This window comes from Zingiber officinale, chromosome 9B (assembly GCF_018446385.1).
Source record: "Zingiber officinale cultivar Zhangliang chromosome 9B, Zo_v1.1, whole genome shotgun sequence".
NCBI classification, from domain to species: Eukaryota; Viridiplantae; Streptophyta; class Magnoliopsida; order Zingiberales; family Zingiberaceae; genus Zingiber; species Zingiber officinale.
The window spans coordinates 104,308,814-104,330,722 of NC_056003.1; the positions used below are offsets into that span (position 1 = coordinate 104,308,814).

At 38.4% G+C, this 21,909-nt stretch overlaps 1 protein-coding gene across 2 annotated transcripts in view; it reads right to left on the reverse strand.

Moving 5' to 3' along the window:
• Window positions 1-11,964: 11,964 nt before the first annotated feature.
• Window positions 11,965-21,909, reverse strand: part of LOC122023600 (MADS-box transcription factor 51-like) — a 45,196-nt gene continuing 35,251 nt past the window's right edge. For both annotated transcript variants that reach the window (XM_042581802.1, XM_042581800.1), the window contains 4 exons: window positions 14,812-14,890; window positions 12,980-13,038; window positions 12,809-12,905; window positions 11,965-12,341 (listed from right to left, as the gene is read on the reverse strand). In XM_042581802.1, coding sequence (XP_042437736.1) covers window positions 12,231-12,341; window positions 12,809-12,905; window positions 12,980-13,038; window positions 14,812-14,890 — 346 coding nt within the window. In that variant the 3' untranslated portion in view covers window positions 11,965-12,230. The remainder of the gene's footprint in view (window positions 12,342-12,808; window positions 12,906-12,979; window positions 13,039-14,811; window positions 14,891-21,909) is intronic.

Consider the following 21,909-nt stretch of genomic DNA (forward strand, 5'->3'; position numbering starts at 1 on the left):
ATCCCTAAACCTGCGAGGAGGGTTAAGTACACCCTATGTGTCGAAAACATACGCATATAACTAAACTAATGCACAGAAAATCAAACGGTAGCTATTATACTGCAGGTGAGGGGTTTCTTACCTTGTGTGGTAGATTTCTTACAAATCTAATCGCTAGAAATTCCCGGTGGAGATGATTTCTCGACGATTCGCTCGCGTCCACGTGCTCTACTCGCGGAGGGGAACGTCCTTGTGCTGAAATCGTCTCCGGAAAGTGTCCTTGGGGCCCTAGAGAAAGAACCCTAGATCTTCCTTGGTGTGGCGCCGAGAGAAGGAGGAAGGGAAGAGGTGTTCGGCGTGAGGGTTTGGAGAAAGAAAGTGGCGTGAGGTTTTGTGAGGAGAGGGCTGCCGAACCAAATTAAACCAAACTCATCTTAAGTTCTTAATTTATATTAATTGGATTATTGAACCCAACTCCAATATAAATATAATTGGTTCCTCTTTCTTTCAGCACGGCCCTGCTGGGTTCACCGGTTACTAAGGCTAACTAAAGGTTTAGCGGACCCGAGAGGTTCCGGGTTCGATTCCCGCTTAAGCCTTTTTATTCTTCTAATTATTTTTGCTACTTCCGCTACTCGAAAAATTCCGGAAAAATATCTAAAAATTCCAGAAAATCACAGAATAATTCTAATGCAAGTTTGAGAATTTTCGGGCGTTACAATCCCCCATACCTTATAAAAAGTTCGTCCTCGAACTTAGAACAATCCTGGGTACTTCTATCTCATGCTGGCTTCTGTCTCCCAAGTTGCCTCTTCTGCTGTGTGACTGTGCCAAATGACTTTGACTAATGGTACTTCCTTGTTCCACAATTTCTTAACTGCTCGGTCTATTATCTGAATAGGCCGACTATCATAGCTGAGGTCCTCGCGGATCTGTACCGACTGGGGCTCAATCACCTGGGTGGCATCTGGGGTATGCTTTTTCAGCATAGAGACATGAAATACGTTGTGGACAGCTGACATTTCCTGGGGTAGCTCTAGCCCATATGCTACCTTGCCCACTCTTCTGCTGATAAGGTATGGTCCCACATATCTGGGACTTAGTTTGCCCTTTTTCCCAAAACGCATTACTCCCTTCATGGGAGCCACTCTGAGGAACACTGCATCCCCAACTGAAAACTCTAAGGCTCTGCGCCATGGGCTCTGAGCTGTCTCTATCCTCTGGCGGATCTGCTGTATGGCTGCTGTGGTATCTGCTACTAGATCTGTCTGAAGCTCTAGTTCTTTCTATTCACCACTCTCATACCAGCAGATTGGAGATCTACACCTCCGCCCGTAGAGAGCCTCGTAAGGTGCCATGCCGATAGTGGTCTGATAGCTGTTGTTGTATGCAAATTCTGCTAAACTCAGATATTTGCACCAACTTCCCTTGAAGTCTAGGGCACACGCTCGGAGCATATCTTCGAGTACTTGATTCACTCGCTCTGTCTGACCATCTGTCTGAGGATGGAATGCTGTGCTGAACTTTAACTTAGTGCCCAACGCTGACTGTACACACTCCCAGAAGTGTGATGTGAATCTGCTGTCTCTGTCTGAAATGATGGTTCGTGGGACTCCATGTAGTCTGACGATCTCCTGGAGATACAACTGAGCTAGCTTCTCCATGGAGTAGGATATCTTGATAGCTAAGAAGTGGGCTGATTTAGTCAACCTGTCGATTATTACCCAGATGTCGTCAAAACCATTCGTGGTTCTGGGCAGTCCCACTATGAAATTCATAGAGATATCCTCCCACTTCCATTCTGGAATCTGTATAGGCTGCAGAACTCCTCCTGGTCGCTGATGTTCTGCCTTGACCCGCTGGCAGGTGAGGCAAATGCTAACATATCTGGCGATGTCCCGCTTCATCCCGGGCCACCAAAAATGGTTCTTCAGGTCTTGGTACATTTTGGTGGAACCTGGATGCATCGCATAGGGGGTCTTGTGAGCCTCATCTAAAATCTGTCTCCGTAGCTCCTCCTGATCTGGAACACAGAGTTTGTCACCAAAGTGCAACACCCCGCTATCGGACACTCTGAATTCTCTACTTTCTGATTCTGCTAGCCCTTGCTTGATTTTCTGAATTCCAGGGTCCTACTCCTGAGCTGACTGAATATCACCAAGCAAGGTAGACTCTAAGGTCATAGTGGAGAGCTGTCTAACGATGAGTTCTAGACCGAAATCTACGATCTCCTTCTGTAGGGGCGGTGACATGGCTGTAAGAGATAACAAGGTAGCACTGGATTTTCTGCTGAGTGCGTCGGCTACCTTATTGACTTTCCCTGGATGGTAGAGGACGTCTATATCGTAGTCTTTGACCAGCTCAAGCCATCTGCGCTGTCGCATGTTCAGATCCTTCTGAGTGAAGAAGTACTTCAGACTCTGATGATCTGTATACACTCTGCACTGAGCTCCATATAAGTAATGTCTCCAAATTTTGAGAGCGAACACTACTGTTGCAAGCTCAAGGTCATGAGTAGGGTAGTTCTTCTCATAATCCTTGAGTTGTCTGGAGGCATAGGCGATCACCTTGCCGTTTTGCATCAGTACTGCTCCTAGTCCCAACTTGGAGGCATCACTATAGATGTCAAAACTGCTGGTGTTGTCTGGTAGAGCCAAAATGGGAGCACTGGTCAATCTCCTTTTTAGCTCGCTGAAGCTGTTCTCACAGTCCTCCGTCCACTGAAATTTCCTGTTCTTTCTGGTAAGAGTTGTCAGTGGGGAGGCTATTCTGGAGAAGTCCTCTACAAACTTCCTGTAATATTCTGCTAATCCCAAAAAGCTTCTGATTTCGCTGGCGTTCTTTGGTCTCTTCCAGTTACTTACTGCTTCTATCTTGCTGGGATCTACCATAATGCCATCCTCTGAGATGATGTGACCCAGGAAGGACACCTGATCTAGCCAAAATTCACATTTCGTGAACTTGCCGTATAGCTGGTTCTGCTGAAGAGTCTGCAATACTAGTTTCAGGTGCTCTGAGTGTTCTTCCTGAGTTCCTGAGTAGATAAGAATGTCATCGATAAACACAATAACAAACTTATCTAAATACTCCCTGAATACCCTGTTCATGAGGTCCATGAATGTAGCTGGAGCATTGGTCGCGCCAAAGGGCATGACTACGAACTCGTAATGTCCGTATCTGGTCCTAAATGCTGTCTTCGGTATATCACCCTCCTTGACTCTGACTTGGTGATATCCTGATCTGAGGTCAATCTTAGAGAACACTGCTGCTCCCTTTAACTGGTCGAACAGGTCATCTATTCTGGGAAGAGGATACCTGTTCTTGATCGTGACCTGATTCAGTGCCCTGTAGTCTATGCATAGCCGCATGCTTCCATCCTTCTTCTTCACGAACAGTACAGGCGCTCCCCATGGTGAGTGACTAGGGCGTATGAAGCCCTTGTCAAGCAGCTCCTGTAGTTGCTCCTGAAGTTCCTTCAGTTCTGCTGGAGCCATGCGATATGGCGCTTTGGAAATATGATTGGTGCCGGGGAAGAGCTCTATCTCAAATTCAATCTCCCTGACTGGTGCTAGGCCTGGTAACTCCTCAGGGAAGACTGCTGGGTAGTCACATACAACTCGGACCCCTGCTAGCTGTTGGTCCTTGTCCTGGCTGGTATTGACTACATGTGCTAAGTACCCCGTACATCCCGAATCCATCAACTTCTGTGCCTTCATAGCTGAGAGAAATTTTCTGGCTTTTCTCTTTGGTTCTCCGATGTACTCGAACTGTGCTTCTGCTTCGGGTTGGAATACGACTTTCTGTTTACGGCACTCTATGGAAGCACCGTACCTGATCAGGAAGTCCATTCCAAGGATGACGTCGTAGTCAGTCATTTCCACCAGGATCAGATCACAAAAGAGTTCCCTGTCTGCTATAATGACCGGCACTGCTCTGAGCCAGTGCGTGGATGCCATGATCTCTCCTGAAGGTAGTGCCGTCAAAAACTGACCACTTAGTACCTCTGAGGGTATTTCTAATTTTTCGGAGAACACCCTGGCTATATATGAATGGGTTGCCTCAGTATCAAATAGAACAGTAGTACTATACTGAAAAATGCTAATCTGACCTGTGACAACTGTCGAGGCATTGGCTACGTCCTCTCTGGTGAGTGAGTAGATCCTCGCATTCGCCGTAGCTGGAGGGGCTTCTAATCTGCTCTGGCTGATAAGTGGACCTTCTAGAGCGGCCTGCATCTGATATAACTGAGCTGGCTGGCCTGCATACTGAATCTGCTGTGGCTGAGGAAGACCGGTCTTGTTCGGGCACTGCTTGGCCATGTGCCCTTCTTGTCCACATTCAAAGCATCCTCGTGTGCCCTTGCGACAAACCCCTGGGTGGAATTTCCCACAAGTAGCACACTTTAGATAACTGGGTCGCTTGCTAGATGGTACTCCTTTTGGGTCACTCCCTGATTTGCGCTTGCTGTTGGAGTTCCCTTTCCAGTTAGAGCTGTGGCCTTGCTGTCTTGGCCTTTGGACTCTGAGGGGACTTGCTTCTGCTGCTTTATGCTGTTCTGGTAATGCTCTGTGGTCAAGGCACTGCTCACTAACTCCTCTGTGGTTTGTGGCCTATGTATGCCACCAGTCACGTTCACTGCTATCTCTGACCTCAGCATCTTGAGCATCAACCGGATTCGTTCCTTCTCTGTGCTGACTAGCTCTGGGCATAGACGAGCCAACCTGTTGAATTTCTTCACGGCTTCCTCAACTGAAAGGTTGCCCTGACGAAACTCAGTGAACTCGTCGTAGTGGCGATTTGTAACCCGTATATGAAAGAACTCCTCGAAGAACTCCTTCTCGAAGTCGGCCCATGACATCTGGTTTACTGGGCGCTTCGTTCTGATTCTTTCCCACCACATGCGTGTGTCTCCTGTCAGACAGAAGGAGGCACACTTCACCTTCTCGTGTTCTGGCCAGTCCAGAAGCTCCATCGTGCTCTCCAGTGTTTTGAACCAGGCTTGTGCATCCCATGGTTCACTAGTGCCTGAGAAGTTCTCTGACTTGACTCGCTGCCACTGGATCAGATAGGCTTCCTTTCTTGGCTCAGCTGTTGGAACTGCTGGTGCTGGTACTGGTGCTGGCGTTGGCGCTATAGGCTGAGTTGGTGGAACCTCTAAGACTTCTGGAGTCGTCAGATTCGGTTCCGGGGTGACTGTGGGGGTACTCTGCTGATTAGCCTTTAAGGTGGCTATTTCCTGTTGTTGTTCAGCTAGCTGCTGCTGTAACTGAGCCACTAATGCTGTAAGGTCTGGAGGAGGCACTGAATTGCCTGCCTCTTGCTGGGGCTCAGTAGCTAGTGCCCTTCTAGCTGGGCGTCCTCGTGCCATTTCTAAGGACATAGAGAACATAACATAACTAATGTAATCACAGTTATATAACTACTGATATCATGTTCAAAAACTATCACATACTAACAAGCAGTAGACATATAAACATGAACTGTAATAACAAAACAAGGAGCATAAATTAAGTAGAGGTATTCTTACTTGGAAGCTGCAGGTACAATGCTGATGTGTGTGTAGGAAGTATGGAACACTGCTCTGATACCACTCTGTAACGACCCACCTTCTAGGTACTGGCTGTAAGGCCGATCGTCACAATAATGCTAAACTATACTGTGCGGAAAGCTGGGCTAATTAAAATTTTGCTAATCTAATGACGGATACCACTGGTAAGAAAGGGCTAAAGACCTTCTTTGCTGGTGTACACATGCTAAGGAGGGAAACTGGACATCCCAACTGAACTAGGGAATAGGACTAAACTTCCAAACTACCCACAGACCTGCCGATCGATCCACAGATCGATCGGAGCTGCGGTCGTTCTGTTCCCAACTGGATCGGTCGGCTGATCGATCCAGGTGTGGCTGGATCGGTCGGTCAGACCGATCCAGGTATGTCTGGATCGGTCGACTGACCGATCCAGGCACCTGAAGCTCTCCTGGAACGCTACTGTATCGTGCTGGACCGATCCAGGAGGATACAGTAGCATATTGTATCTATCTGGATCGGTCGGCTGACCGATCCAGTGGCACTGCCCAGGCTCTGATCAGTCTGGAGACCGACCAGAGTTCTGATTTCGTCCGGGGACTCTGATTTCAACACTTTGGCGTGCCAAAACCTCACGCAACAATACTAATAAGGCTAGGAAACACTCTAATAATGGAAACTAACATCCTCACAACATAAGAGAAGGGTTCTAAGCATAATAGAGTGCATAGCGAACTAATTCATAGTGATTAACAACTAGAGTGCAAATAACAAAATACTGTAGAGTTCTGATGCTTAAGTAAAACTTGCTAAAATCCCTTAGAATCTTTTATTCCAGTTCCTGCCACACACATCTCGATCTGCATTGACCTCCAGCCTCCGCTACTGGTCCACTTTTCCTTTACCTTTATCTGCAGTATAAGAAAAGTAGTATCTATAAGCTAAAAAACTTAGTAAGAAACCATCTACCTCACAAAAATATGCAACGATGCAAATATGATTTCAAATCATGCTGTTTAAAACATATGCTGGATATACTGAATAAACTAAGCATGGCATGGCATAGAAGCATACAATCATGGCATATCTAAAGCTGAGCATAAAGTCATCATGCATATTCACAGGGAAAAACTAAGCTGATACTAAGAACTGAGCTACGCTAATACTGAGCTACTGCTAGAACTGTACTGAATTCACGAACCACTTTATGAAAGGTTGAAAACCATATACTTATAATAAGTGAAAATACTAAACATGCTGCTGATGGGCCCGGCAACTGTACGTGCTATGCGCGCATCTCTAACTAGACCCGGGGTTGCAAGTCCCGAATTTAGTAGAGCTACTAGGTTATCTAAACCTAGGGACCGACTATGGGAGCCCAGCCCAATGGATATCTAATCCAGTACAGTGCCAACTGAAAAGTAAAATACTGAGTATAGCTAAACTATTCTAAATTGTTGTTTCTAGGTTATCTAAACCTAGAGCTAGGTTGTCTGAACCTAGAGGCGACTGTGGGAGCCCACCCATTGGACCGTAGTCCCATATAAGCTAGAATAAACCGATTGACTAATTTAGATGCTTCTAATGCATTCAACTGTGCTAATAACAATGCCTAAGTTGCATTCTTTCTCTAAGCTAGTTATTTAATCGAACACCTAGTGTGCTTTAACTCCCTTCTCTATTAGGGAGACTTCCTTTAGGCACCCGACAGCATATAAACCTCCAACTGAAGGAGAAAAGACGTGTCCGACCCATCTAAAGGTACTCACTAAATCCCTAAACCTGCGAGGAGGGTTAAGTACACCCTATGTGTCGAAAACATACGCATATAACTAAACTAATGCACAGAAAATCAAACGGTAGCTATTATACTGCAGGTGAGGGGTTTCTTACCTTGTGTGGTAGATTTCTTACAAATCTAATCGCTAGAAATTCCCGGTGGAGATGATTTCTCGACGATTCGCTCGCGTCCACGTGCTCTACTCGCGGAGGGGAACGTCCTTGTGCTGAAATCGTCTCCGGAAAGTGTCCTTGGGGCCCTAGAGAAAGAACCCTAGATCTTCCTTGGTGTGGCGCCGAGAGAAGGAGGAAGGGAAGAGGTGTTCGGCGTGAGGGTTTGGAGAAAGAAAGTGGCGTGAGGTTTTGTGAGGAGAGGGCTGCCGAACCAAATTAAACCAAACCCATCTTAAGTTCTTAATTTATATTAATTGGATTATTGAACCCAACTCCAATATAAATATAATTGGTTCCTCTTTCTTTCAGCACGGCCCTGCTGGGTTCACCGGTTACTAAGGCTAACTAAAGGTTTAGCGGACCCGAGAGGTTCCGGGTTCGATTCCCGCTTAAGCCTTTTTATTCTTCTAATTATTTTTGCTACTTCCGCTACTCGGAAAATTCCGGAAAAATATCTAAAAATTCCAGAAAATCACAGAATAATTCTAATGCAAGTTTGAGAATTTTCGGGCGTTACACTCCCCCCCCCCCCCTCTCAGCCTCTTTCATTTGTCTCCTGGACCTCTTCATACTTGGGACCATTATCTTTAGGAGTGTCCTTGAGGTTATAGCGACTTCTGTCACGTCATCTTCTCATCAGATTGGTCTTAGAATCTTCAGGAGGAGGATTACCTAAGGGTGCCTAGTTGGATAAGATAATCCTTCCCTTTCAAAAATGGCACCAAATTCTTCATTCTAGGAGTAAGGAATTCAATAGTTTTTTCCTTACCATAAAAAATGAACATCCATCTACCATTGATGAGTCTATATCGATTTGTGCAGTGGATGTGTCGCCTAGTTGTGGTGTTGACTCAAATTGAATTGCGACAGTAAATGAACTTCCTCAGAAGTAGGAAGAATATCAACAATAATGAATAATCAGTAATAATAAATACTCAATCAACAAACCTTTACATAGAAAATAGGATTGTAGCTTTATTTCAAATACATCTTATGCTTACTTGGAGAGGTGAGACTCCTCCTAACTTAGTCCTTACTTTACTAATATGAGAATAAGTAAACCTTCACTTGCCTAATCTCGATCCTACGATGTTGGTTGACCATTGAATAGGGGCATGCTCAAGAAACCAAACCTATGTCATAAATAAATCATTGGATGCTATTAGATATTTATGCAAACAAATAACTACATACTCAAGACTTATAGCAATTAGACCAGCAAATCCCTTCATATGAAGCAACGCGATGATATGGCTAAACACTTCTCCAAATATTGAGAGTTGAGGCACCATATAATTATATATTGCCTCAATCCAATTAAAATTTCCTAGATTGTTGATATTATCAACAATATCTATAATTCCTATACGTATCTTATAAGTAAAAGAAGCAAATAAAATAGAAAAAAATATAAAATATAAAATTTACAAAACGACCTAACATCCTCATTTGATTTCATGCAAAGGTAATATTTCTTCATTAGGTATTCCAATCTAGATCAATTTAGCTCTTTCCTTATAATATATCTTTTATACAATTCTCTAGAAGAAATATTGGAATTCATCTTTACATGCATGCTTCTATCTGGGATTCTGAGCAATATCTTTGGTTGTGAAGGCTACACTTATATTGCAAAATTTAAAAAATTTATCTTTTGAATCCCCAATTCTCAAATATGTAAACTAATAACCGCTAAGTGAAATTTCTAATATGCTAAGGAAAGACATAAAGGAACTACTACTTATAATGCTAATGTGTTTTCATAGAGATTCACTCCTAAATATCATTTTCCCTTGCCCTTACCCTTTGGGGATGTTTGACAACATAATTCTATAAGATGACTTAATTTACTCATACAATGTAACTTATGCTCAATATGTGATTTTTTTTTTTATGGATGTTGATGTATATGTTTGCATTTTCTACCGTACACAAATAAAACATTCCAGCTTTGTAAATAACCAATTAAATAACATGATTTTCATCCAATAAAGTTAAGCTAATTAGAAGACCAGCACCACTTTGTTAGACAATTTTTCAATGATAAGAAGTATATATGATACAAAAGTTAAAATAAATTAATTCATATGGATATAATTTAATAAACATTTGTAAATATTATTCTTAGAAGGTGTTTGGTTAAATTTATTAAAAACAGCTTATAAGCTCATACAACTTATAAGTTGTTTTAGGAGCTTATAAGTTGTTAGGTCTTATTTTAAAAATAAGTTGTTAAAGTGATTGGGTGAACTTATTACAATCAACTTAAAGGTATTGATGTGTTTGGTATTATAAAATCTTTTTATTAATAAAATTACCAAAAAGGGTATAATACTATTAATAGAGGATTTTGAGCTTTTTATTAATAGATGATTTTGGGCGAATTTCTGCACCGGGGGAGAGAAAATTGGAAAGAGCTGTTGGCAGAGAAGATGACACGGCGCTGGAAAAGAAGTCAACGGAGATAGAAAGATATTAGATTTATAAAAATTTATGGAGGATAAGATGAGGATTTATGAAATTATATAAGGATATTTTAGAGAAGAAAATTATTAAAATAAGATCTTTTTTTAAAAAGTAGGGTCTTCCATACTTTTTTAAAAACAGCTTATGAGCTCCAAAACAACTTATTTTGACATCTTATAAGCTGTTTGAAAAAAAATTTATCAAACAAATTTAAAAAGCTTATAAACTCCAAAACAACTTATAAGCTGTTTTAGAGAGCTTATAAGCTTAGCCAAACACCCAAGGTACTAATATAATACATTTTTTAACTAAGCTTGAGGATCTACCTATATGATACTGCTTAAGACAATTTAATCATATAACTTTTATAAAACTAAGTTAAACTAAACATACATATTTTGCTTAAAACTTTTGAAAACATATAATCAAAATAATTTCACTTGAGAAGATAATGGATTCTTTAACATTTCAAATATTAATGATTATGTAACCTTGGGATCAACCCTCACTCGGACATAATTCTTTCGGGGAACAAACACTAGTTGAAGAATGGAAGCCTTACACTAGAGGGAGATCACGTAGTCGTCGGTGAAGAGCTGAGAGCTATGGTTCTTGATTTCATTGATGAGGCATGAGCGAGACTAGTGAAAGTGCTGGTAAACATTAAATGGAGGTAGGATGGTGAAGTAAAAGTAGGCTTTTAGGTCATTTTCGTCTGTGGGAACTAGGGTTTTCGATTTGTCCAATGAAGTGAAAGCGAGGCAGTGTCAGAATTTTTTTTTTTTGCAAGAAAATGTGAGTGGTTCGGTGAGATACCTCATACGGCCATTTAAACCATCTCTGCTTTGGATGATCACGCGACCATGCACATGATTTTTAGGAAAGGTAAAATGGGAAATGAACCCACATGAGGCTATGCGATTTGGACAATCCCAAAACCACCAACGTGATTTGGGTAAAATGCATAACGACCTACGCGGTTTGGGAAATCACCGATTATTTTAAATGGATTTGTTATTTTATTTTTTGTTACTTAAATTATGCCCTAAACATGCGTTTCTATATTTCTTCATAGGTATCCTTGGTCTATTTAAAAATCATGATAGGAATGAGATCTTTAGTTTATTTCTAATGTATATGTAGTTCTTTATAGAAATGATATTGCAAGTTGATTTTGAAGGAAATTGAAATATGGATTAACGAGGATCTTAGTCATTCTAAATAAAAGTATTGATAAGGGAATTGTCATTCTAAATGGAATTTTTAATAAGGGAAGTCGGAAGGATGATGGAGTTGGGAGAAGATGCAAGTAACAATCTTGCCATAATAATGACTGCCGTGTTTAAGATGCTCAATTATACTTCTTTCATAATACAATTAAAGAAGTTATAAATTTTTTAAAGAAGTACTCGAATTGTAATTTTGTGAGATTAGAAATTCAAAAGGGGTAGGTTGGATTGTAGAAAAGAAGGGCTGTAAATAAGGATGAATCGGGTGTTGGATGAAACTGATCGAGCCATTTGGATAAGTTAAGCTGCTCAAGTTAGTTGAGCTAGATAAAACATGCCGAGTATGCCTAACAAACCAAGTATCCTTGCTAGGCACACTAATGTTCGCTCAAGCTCTAACATGCCAATCAAGCCAAGAGGACCATGATAAGTTGCTCAATTTGGTCAAGTTAATTGACCCAAGTGGCCCAAGTCTATCTCATCAAGTCAACTTATTTCATCTAATGGTAAACTGATCGTGTTGATCAAGCAAGCTGAAACTTAAAAGTAAACAAGCAGAAAGATTACACTATTTACATTCATGTGACCATATTTATCCAAACTGTCCAAAGGATCATTGATCTTAAATCTGTTTGTCGTGTATTAAGTTGATTGATGCCCTAAAGTTGCCTTCTTTCCCAGGCTGCACAATCAGAAAGAAAGAACGGCAGACGTCACAGCATTCTTTAAAATGATGATAAAAAGATGAATATATTATTCATCCTTAGTGTCCCTGTTAAATCGTTTCAGAGTTAACATAAAAAAAATAAATTATGGACAATTACAAATCTTTATAATAATGATTAATACAGTATTCATTATAATGTTTCTTAAGAAAGGGAGGATGACTACGTGAGAACCTTTAGAAGGTGCCATGTGGAAGAAGAAAAATGCCATTAAATAATTGGAAGTCATTGTACGGATTGAACACTTGTAAAGATAGTGAAAGCGGTGGAGGTTCAACAGTGATGGAGCAGTCAGCAAACCACGGCGTTGTACGTGTCTACGTCCGGCTGACCACCAGCGACGGTGGTCCTTCATGCGCCTTCGTGATCCCTTACCTCCACGATCTCATTCCCGATGCTGGCACCTTTATTGCCGGCGTCGACGTGGACACCGTTACCCTGTATGCGCACGCCAACTGCCGCCTGTCTTGCAGGAAAACAGAGTCAGAACTTATTCGTGATCTCTGATAAATATACAGGAAATGAATGGAAAAAAATGTATAGCCGATGTGTTTCTCGCATCTTCCAGGTACCTCCACTCCTCATGGCATCTCCTGGACCTTGACAAACAATCCACTTGATCATCCATGCATGTTCATGTAGAGAGGTACACAAGCTTTTCTTACTGCTTGTCCAACAATCCACATTTTGTTTTACTTTTATTTTTTCAGTTTTTCTTTTCATTTGTTGAGTCTAATCCTATATTAATATGCTTTCGGATTTGATTGATAAGCTTAGTGATGATATAAGATTCAATCTAATTGCCTTCTCCATTCATCTATTTTTTAATCAAGTATGATATCATGTTGAATATTCTAAAGTACATCCTATATTTTTGTTTATGATATGCATGGAAAATCAGTGAAGTATGATTGGTGATTGTATCTCACCTTTCTTTTACTTGTGCGATTTAATGCATAGCTTAGGTCTTTCTCCAGTGCTTCAAGCTCATCTGCGTTTAGCTTTGAAAATTTTCTCTCTTGTAATCTGCCAAGAAACTAGGATAATTTTAGATGACATTCATTGAATCTTGGTATCAACATGGTAGGAAATACGCCAACCTTTTACCAATCTCCAGCAATTTGGGATCATCTCCTAGACAAGCAATTTCTTCATGACTCTGTTGTTATAATGAAAGCAATTAATATCGCAATAAGAAAGTAAGGTGAGTATAACATACCCTGCATTAGTTCGCCACTTTTGTGATGCTGAAGACAACTGAAAAAAATTTCAGTAGAAACTGAAAATATAAGACCAATGATCTGATATTTATATACATATATATAAGTTAGCAGATATATATTAGTTATGACACAACAGTATTCTAGTATTATACAACAACAACAACAATCAAGCCTTTTCCCACTAGGTGGGGTCGGCTGTATGAATCCTTTTACGCCATTGAGCCCTATCTCCTATTATATCATCATCTATATTTAAATAAATTTTATCTTGTTTTATTGTTGCTAACCAAGTCTTTTTTGGTCGTCCTCTTCCTCGTTTGATATGCATGTTTATCTAGTATTATGAGTTCAAAATTTTCAAATCTATATAAGATTCCAAAAGAGTAAGATTGTTAGTTGACACGTTTTAGAAGCTAAAATCTATCTATAAAAATTTTTCTTATTTAGAAACTGGTGAAACAACATTGAGATAATTTAGGATTAATTTATCAGTGCGAGTTCCACAGTTTGGTTGCTTTTGTTTGTTTGGTCAGGACATTTCCCACTTCGGGATCTACTAATAAAGAGACATTTTATACTTTTAAAAAAATTGAAGAATTTGAATCAGGTTGAAAATTAGAAATGTTGAGTACATCAGTCAAACTACCACTATCCTAATGGGACCAATCAAAACAGATCACCTTGGTTAGATATCGGTGCTTTCTTCAAAATGACAGGAAACATTCAATCATATAAAAGCACAATAAGCATGGCCTCAATGAAGATAAGTTTGTCTATGGTATAAGTCAACTGTCATTCATGCTCATGATGTTTAGGGTATAAGCCATATATTTTAAGTTGATATATATGGGGAACAGCACATCTTATTCTATGGATATGATATTTACTTTTCCATTGTCAACAATGACGGACTTAAAATTTTATATCCAATGTTTGAGATCAAATAATTTGGATTTTCAGGCCATTGTTTCTTTTTGGCCCATGTTCCTAGTTGGACCAGCAGCAACTAAATACCTTTTTGATTCATGTCAGTTTTTTTAGTATCTATCTACTTCTTGCACGTCATGCATAAGATTCTTTTTTTTTTGTTCTGTTTTGTAATCTTGATTCCTCTAGCAAGTAGTTATCTCTTCTTGCTAAAATACTTGGAAATAAATTGAAAAGATTCTTCTACATCTGATGTCTAGTCTACAGTCTGTCTCAATTGTGTTCTACAATGGCATTATGGATCTCCATTGTTCTGTACGACAACATTATGCTGCCTTTCAAGGTTAGCAGCCACAGAAATACAAGAAAAGATATCATTCCTCTAGAGTCTAGAGTTATTTTATTATCTAACCAAAAGAGTTTGAAAGAGAATAAGACGAATATCAAAAGGGTCAGCCTCAATTGTGTGCTCCATTGTCGCTAGACTTTGTCCAATGAGTTTAAATCTAGCTCAGATTTAGATAGGGACCAATTTGTCCCTCTAAAACCATTTTGTTCCAAAGAATATGAGATCAAGAGTGGATAGGCATAGAGAATGATGGACTAGAATTGATGGACTGCCTAATTCAGTCCATGCCAATAGAATTTTCAAATATCCATTTTCTCCCTGTCGAACAATGGTCAAATGGCTTCTCATGGTAGTGTTGAGTTGCTGCTAAGCTCCTCAAATTTATTATTAAACCACGGAATGGAAAGGAATATGATGAACATTGGGAAGTTACCTGAGCGTTAACATCAAGTTTGTCAACTGTTTTCTCTGAATTCACATATTTCTTGCTCCGTTCCATTGTGCTCTCCAGACTGAACCAAACAATATAGTCTATCAGTCGCTGTACAATGTAAATAGAGAAGAGGGTACTACAACAATTTATCATAATATGACTAGATTTCTCCTTTTAGTAAAGTCTTGTTATGTATAACTTGGAAAATCAATAACTCTGTCAAGTATTGAATATTATTCATATCACAATCTTTTAGGGATTGTAGAAGTATGTCAAGGTTCCAATGGTCATTTATTTTGGCAGTTATAAAGGTAATTGGTCTCAACTTTTATGATTTCTAAAACAATATCCGCACCTAAGTACGCTCTTTAACATATGCTATTTATTATTATAATTTTTCCATGAGTATAGTGGGTTTGAATAACTTTATATTACATGCCTACTGAACTATGTTTCTCCAGTCAGAACTACATAAGTTTGGCAGCAAGAAGACATTAGAAACATCAATTGTTCACATGGCTCTAAGCAATGCCAAGAGGTACTAAACACTAAATGCCCTTTTGGATGCCATAATATCGTTAGCTTGAAATTATTTATTGTGCATTGAGGTTTTTTTCCTTAAAGTTCTAAAATTTATTTTTTTCAAATCCTTCTGAGGACGCATCCCATGTTATGTTGCCATGCCTTAAAAAAATCAAACCTTTAAATTCTCTCTTTGAGGTCAGTATCCAGTTTGCCAATATAATACAGCATAATTTGAACAGTCTAACCATTGTATCATAAACAGCAACCTATACTCTCAGTAGGCGTCTTATTGATTCATCATCTAATAAAAACTCAAATTAGCTTAATATCCAAAGATTTCATGTGCTAAAATTACATTCAAAGTCTACTTGTAGTAGAACATATGTAACAAGACACCTGTTCTATAGTCACCTCATTGTAGTTTTACTACTACTCTGCAAGCGTTGATAGACTCATGGTGTATCTGTACAGTGAAGTGTAATTATCTTTCCTTTCTTTTTTCCTTTTTGTTAAATATATGCCTTTTTTGTTTTACTTTTCTGTCATTTACATTTTATTAGAGGCAAACTTTTCTCTGTGTTTTGCTTAACAAACTAACTCAGTAATCATATTTTGACATATTCAAGTCAAATTGATACATCTCAAGTGGCGGGATAAGATACATGTAAAGCAATAGCATTTAGTTGGAAACAATAGGTTGTTATTGTTTGTGGTGACATCCCTTCAATAGGTTGACCAAAGCCTATGATTCATCATATACTTCGACGAGCAACGTGCCATTATACCACTCGTGCACCCTGCAGTAGCAATGTTGTTACATTTATCACCTCTCTTTTTATATTGGTTTCTTGTGTTCCTAGATGATTGTGCTTATATATGGAATAACGATCTTAAATAGCTCAATGCAAGGTAGAAATGATCTGGCACGGCAACATGCATGATCATTGCACAATGAAGCATTAGAAGGGATGATAACTCGCCAACTCCAATAAATGCAAGAGTTTCAAAACTCATTAGATGGTTATCTAAGCAACTTATATGTGACAAATTTGAAAGCCAAGCAAGCATCAAAGCTTAAAGTTTTCAAGGGGATGTACCATATTTAGTGGTGTCAATGGAGATGAATAGATAATAGCCGTGCTGATCACATGGGCTCGCTTTGTCTTTTTCTTTTTCATGTTGTGGCCAGCATGACCTAGGTTGGGTCATGCCAGGCACTAACAAGATAAGACATTTTAATCTTACTCTATAACATGGATGTATATACAATTTATAATAAAACCTTAAACCTTGTACTAACGTAGGACTAAGCCAACTATACCTATAAATCCAATACCTCTGATAAGACAAAGCAGAAATGTTTGTTCAACTTGTTACATAAACAAAACTAATGAGCAAAAACATATATTAGACGTGATGACCGGAAACAATTAATGCTTCATTTGGTCTGTAAAGATCTAGAAATAGCTGATGAAACACACAAATTGTTGGGTCATGAGCAGATGAATCAACAATGTCCACATTGGCGCAAGGTATGAATATTGCTAGGGGCTATTGGATTCAAATAGTGGGTGACAGAGATAATCTTGCATTATTGAATGTCCTAGTAATGAAGGCAGGCAATTAGGATGTGAATTGTGGCTAGTATTGTCAGTTCTCCCCATTGATTGGTTTCGTCATTACTTTTAAATCTTTAAAGGGAGAGTTAGTGTTTTCTGATCCCCGAGGTCTGTTGGACATGCTTGGTGGGTAGAATATTACCAAGCTATCAAATTGTGAGAAATGGATCTTCGTGATAATACTTGAGTTATCTGATGTCTTAGTAGTGAGCAGAGGTTGAACTTCATGAGTGCTTTTATCATTGCTTTCATATCCTCAAAGGGAGATCTACAACTTTATGATTAGTAGGTGAGATAATGTCTTCACCCTCTTTGTATTCATCACCATCATCTTCATCCTCATTAGAGTGATGAAGGATTGCAGTGGCAGTGAAGACGGCATTCAAGCAGACTTGAAATTTGAGCAAAAGTAAAATTAAAAAGACACTCAAAAGGAAAAAGTGTAATAGGGAAAAGAAGAGGGTAGTACAACGCTTCAATTGCAACCATGAATGACACACAAAAGGATAGTTGCCCCAAATGAAAAGTGAAGAAAAAAGTGGGGAAATATGGAAGAATAAAAGCAGGAGAAACATGCGTCTTTGCGAGCAACTTGGGATGATACGTCAACGTCCAACAAAGAAAAACAAAAAAAGAAAAGCCAAGAAACAAGTACAATGTTACACAAAACCTAGCACTAATGATCATGATGGGGTGTTGTCCAAGAAAGAAGAAGAAGCACAAAGCCCTAAAAGCATGTACCATCAAGCACTAATGGCAGTTCATGACAGAGTAGCTTCAAGTGATGAGAAGAGACTCTAGCACTAGCCAAGGGGAGTTTTGCACAACACTAATGATAAATTCTCCCCTAGTTGATGAATTGCTTGATACAATTACTAGCTTATCAAAATCATTCAGGAAGGGCAAAAGCAAGACCAAACACTTAGAGAAATTAGTTTTAACTTCATAGGATAAGATTAGGGCATTACCACCACCATGTGATGAATCACATGAAAATGAACAACTTCGAATTGAGGATCTCGAAGTTTAAATTGAAGATCTCAAGTCACAACTAGTGAACTTAAGTAAGCCCCAAGAGAAGTTTACCATTACCTTAAAAAGCTATAGCCACTCAATTCTGGATTAGGTTACAATGTAAAATTTAAGGAAAAGATCTATTCATTGATTAGCATCACAGGTCAACTTAAAGTGAAAAAACATAACAAATGGACCAACTTGGGTAGGTAAAAAGGAAAAGAACATCTCTAGAAAATGGATCTCTAAGAGGTATTTTGTAACCTTCATGCTAAATAATATGCTTTATATACATTTGCAATTTGTATTAAATAGACAATAATAAATTTATATGCTATTCATGCTAATGAGAGTGATTCATGAGTGGTATACTATGTTTATATGCCATGATTGCTTATATAATATGAATTTCTATCTGTATGGAATCATGATGGAGTTTATGGTCGACAGATAAATGATCCATGATAACTTTTGTATAAATGTAATTAGCATGTTCACATAGCAAAATTTGGGATAACACCATTGACATCTCACATTAAGCTTAAGACATACTATTGTTCATGAATTGAAAAATGCACACAACAAGTTAAATGTTAGGATGATATTTTGGTCCATCATGTTATGATGCATTTATTTGGACTAGAAGTATCAAAATTGTAAATAATTATGCAAATGACCAATCATGGAAAAACATAACAAATGAACCTATTTGGAATGAACATTAAAGGCAAAGAACATTTATAGAAAATGGATTTATATGAGATATTTTGTAAATTCAGTTGGATCTGAACTTTATTAGTTGCCCAAATCATCTAGATGCCAACTATTGGGGAGAATGATTTATATGTTATTCATGCTAATGCGGGTGATTCATGAGTGGTATACCATTCTTATATGCCATGGTTACTTGCATATACACCACGCTTGCTTATATAATATGAATGTCTACATGCGATCTGCCTTAGCCTACTGGAGTCATTTTCTATTGGGAAATCTCAAACCCTATGAAGATAATGGTCAATGAATAAGAGAAAGGCTATTAAATCGCCTTTGAACCTTTCTAAACACCTTAATGCACTCTGTAGTACTCTACAATTAGATAAACACAAAATATATATCATTCATTGTTCGTAATGTTAATTGATTAGGATTGTTACAAGTGATGAATCTTAGTGGAATGAACTCTAGGCAAGAGAAAAAGTCTTAGAAGTATAGAAGCTTCTTGGCATGATAAAGTCACAAAAGGATGGAGGCTTCTTGGGATGGTGAAGTCACGGAAGCATATAGGCTTCTTGGCATAGTGAAGTCCCTGAATCCTAGAGGTTTCTTGGTAAAATGAAGTCTTGGAGGCACGAGATGGCTTCTTAACATGATGAAGTTCTGGAGACTTGAGGAGTCTTTTAAGTTGAGGTCAATCGAATACTAGGTTCGGATGAAATCTTGGTAAATCAAAGTCAACTTATAATGGAAAAAAAAAAAAAGAAGTCCTGAGACATGGGATTTCTTAGCACAATATGAATTCAGCCTTGATATGATTAAAATCAGAGTTAGTCTGGTGAAGAGAAATAGCCGATTAATGAAACTAAAACTACAAAGTTATGGTTTGATTAAATTTAGAGTTTAGAGCACCGACCGATATGGATCTGCAGTTGATTGATGGCATAGTTAACTGATGGAATGGTGTAATCAACTAAATAACTAGAAACTATGAAGTTTAGATTTGGTCAGATTTGTGGCATCAATTAATCGACTAACACTATTAGCGATTGACTAGTGGAACACTCGACTAAGCAGTCACGTTAGGTATCAATGAAAGCAAATACAATGTTTCTCTTTGATTTAATTTATTTTGCGACCAATCAACTAACAAGTCGATTGGTGCATCAACACTTGACTGAGATGGTAATATGAGTTGACTGATATCAAACTATGCTTTCTTTTTAATAGTGACCTATTGCTTCCCCACATAATAATCCTTTCTTTTTAATAGTGAATAATTTAAGACAAAATGTTCTAATCCTAAGATTTAATTTAGAAGTGAAAATCTTTATTCCACCATACCAAAAATTAAACTTAGAGTAAGTTATTATCTCGAAACTAAAATAAAGATCTAAAATGAATAAGTCAAATAGACAGAGCAGTTGACCTAATTTAATTGATGAAGACAGACCTTGCATTGGGATATGGATGGAATAGTCTATCAAGGGGAATCAATCAGACAAGTCAAATTGAGCAAACTAGTTAGTTAGGAGATTGGGCAGAATAGATAGGCCACATATTAATTGGGAGTTCTAAGTTGAGTGAATCAATCATGTTGAATAGCTAAGTCATATCAAGTTGGTTGAGCGGGCTTCATACGCCAAGCATGCTAATATAGCAAGTTAGGCTTGTAAGCAAGCAAAGTAATCAAGTCAATCAAATATTAATTTATAATATTGATTTTTACAATGCAAGTTGATTTGCAATTTAACTTATATTATGTTTTTAAAGGAAGATTACAATAGAAGGTATTGTGGAAAAAAAGAAATGTTTTTTGATGAATAAATTTATAGAGTTTTTTAATTGAAGATATTAAACTTTGAAAAGCAATTTTAATAATAATAATAATAATAATAATAATAATAATAATAAAAGGTGCCAAAGGTGGAGCGACTAACTTTTTATATTAACTATGACAGGAAATTTTTGATAGATGATATTAACAAAGTTACTAAAGCTGACTAATTACTTAAAAGATAAAATTTTGAAAGTTGATATAGATGCAAAAAAATGAATATAATGTGTGAACTTGGTCCTATCTAAATTAGGGGGTAAACAAGCTAAGTTGCTCACGAACTATTTGAGTCTTGTTTCGAAAAATTTCATTGAAGTTCGTTCAATTAAGATAATGAGTCGAGCTCAAGCCTGATTTCAAGCTCGAAAATATTATTGAGCCAAGCTCAAACTTAATAGTATTATATATATATATATATATATAACTTAAAAACAAAACAACATCGTTAACTCGAGCTTGGTTTAACGATATGAAAATGATATGCTAACGACTAAGCTCTAACTAAACTCATTTAACTTTTAACAAGCTCTAGCCGTTTGCAAACTATTTAATTTCATTACGAATCAAGATCGAGTTTAAGAATTAAAGCTCGAATCGAAATCGAACTCGAACTCGAACCGAGCTTAAGGAAAAATCAACTAAGTCGAACTCGAACCTCTTATTGTTCGGCTTGATTCAATTACACCCGTAATCAAAATATGATTTAGATAATCTATCTAGTCCGCAGCAAACAACTAACAGTAAAGACACATCAAATCCGTTTATGGTTGGAGCTTTGCCAAAAAGCCCATGAGGGTGAATAGACCTACCATAAAAGTCTATCTAGTTCGCAATAAACAACTCGTGATAAGGACAACATCAAAATTGTTTATGGTTAGGGCTTTGCCAAAAAGCCTAGGAGGATGCATAGGCCAACCACAAAAGCCTATTTAGTCCCCAGCAAACTGTTCGCAGTAAAGATACATCAAATTTGTTGACAGCTAATCACTTGCTAAAAGTGACTTCATGAGACTTGGATATGACATCAGGCGATCCTAGACTCATGACACAGGAGGAGGTTGACAGAGATATTTGGAGTCATTGGTGGCTCACGGACATATGATAGAGATACACGACATGGAGGGTGTGGAGGCATCCACTGATAGAGGATGTAGTACAGAGCATGGATAGTGATGATGCAAAGACATGAGCAGTATGGACAGAGATCATGGACAGTGTTGATTGATACCTCAACTTCGATACCTCATATGGGGGATGAGTAGGCAATCAACATGCGTCGTAGAGAGAGTGAGAGATGGTACATGAGTTAGCATATGTACGCGACCGTGATTCTCCTTCAAGATCTGACAATTCGTCAGATATGACATAAGAGGCTTCGTGATTATT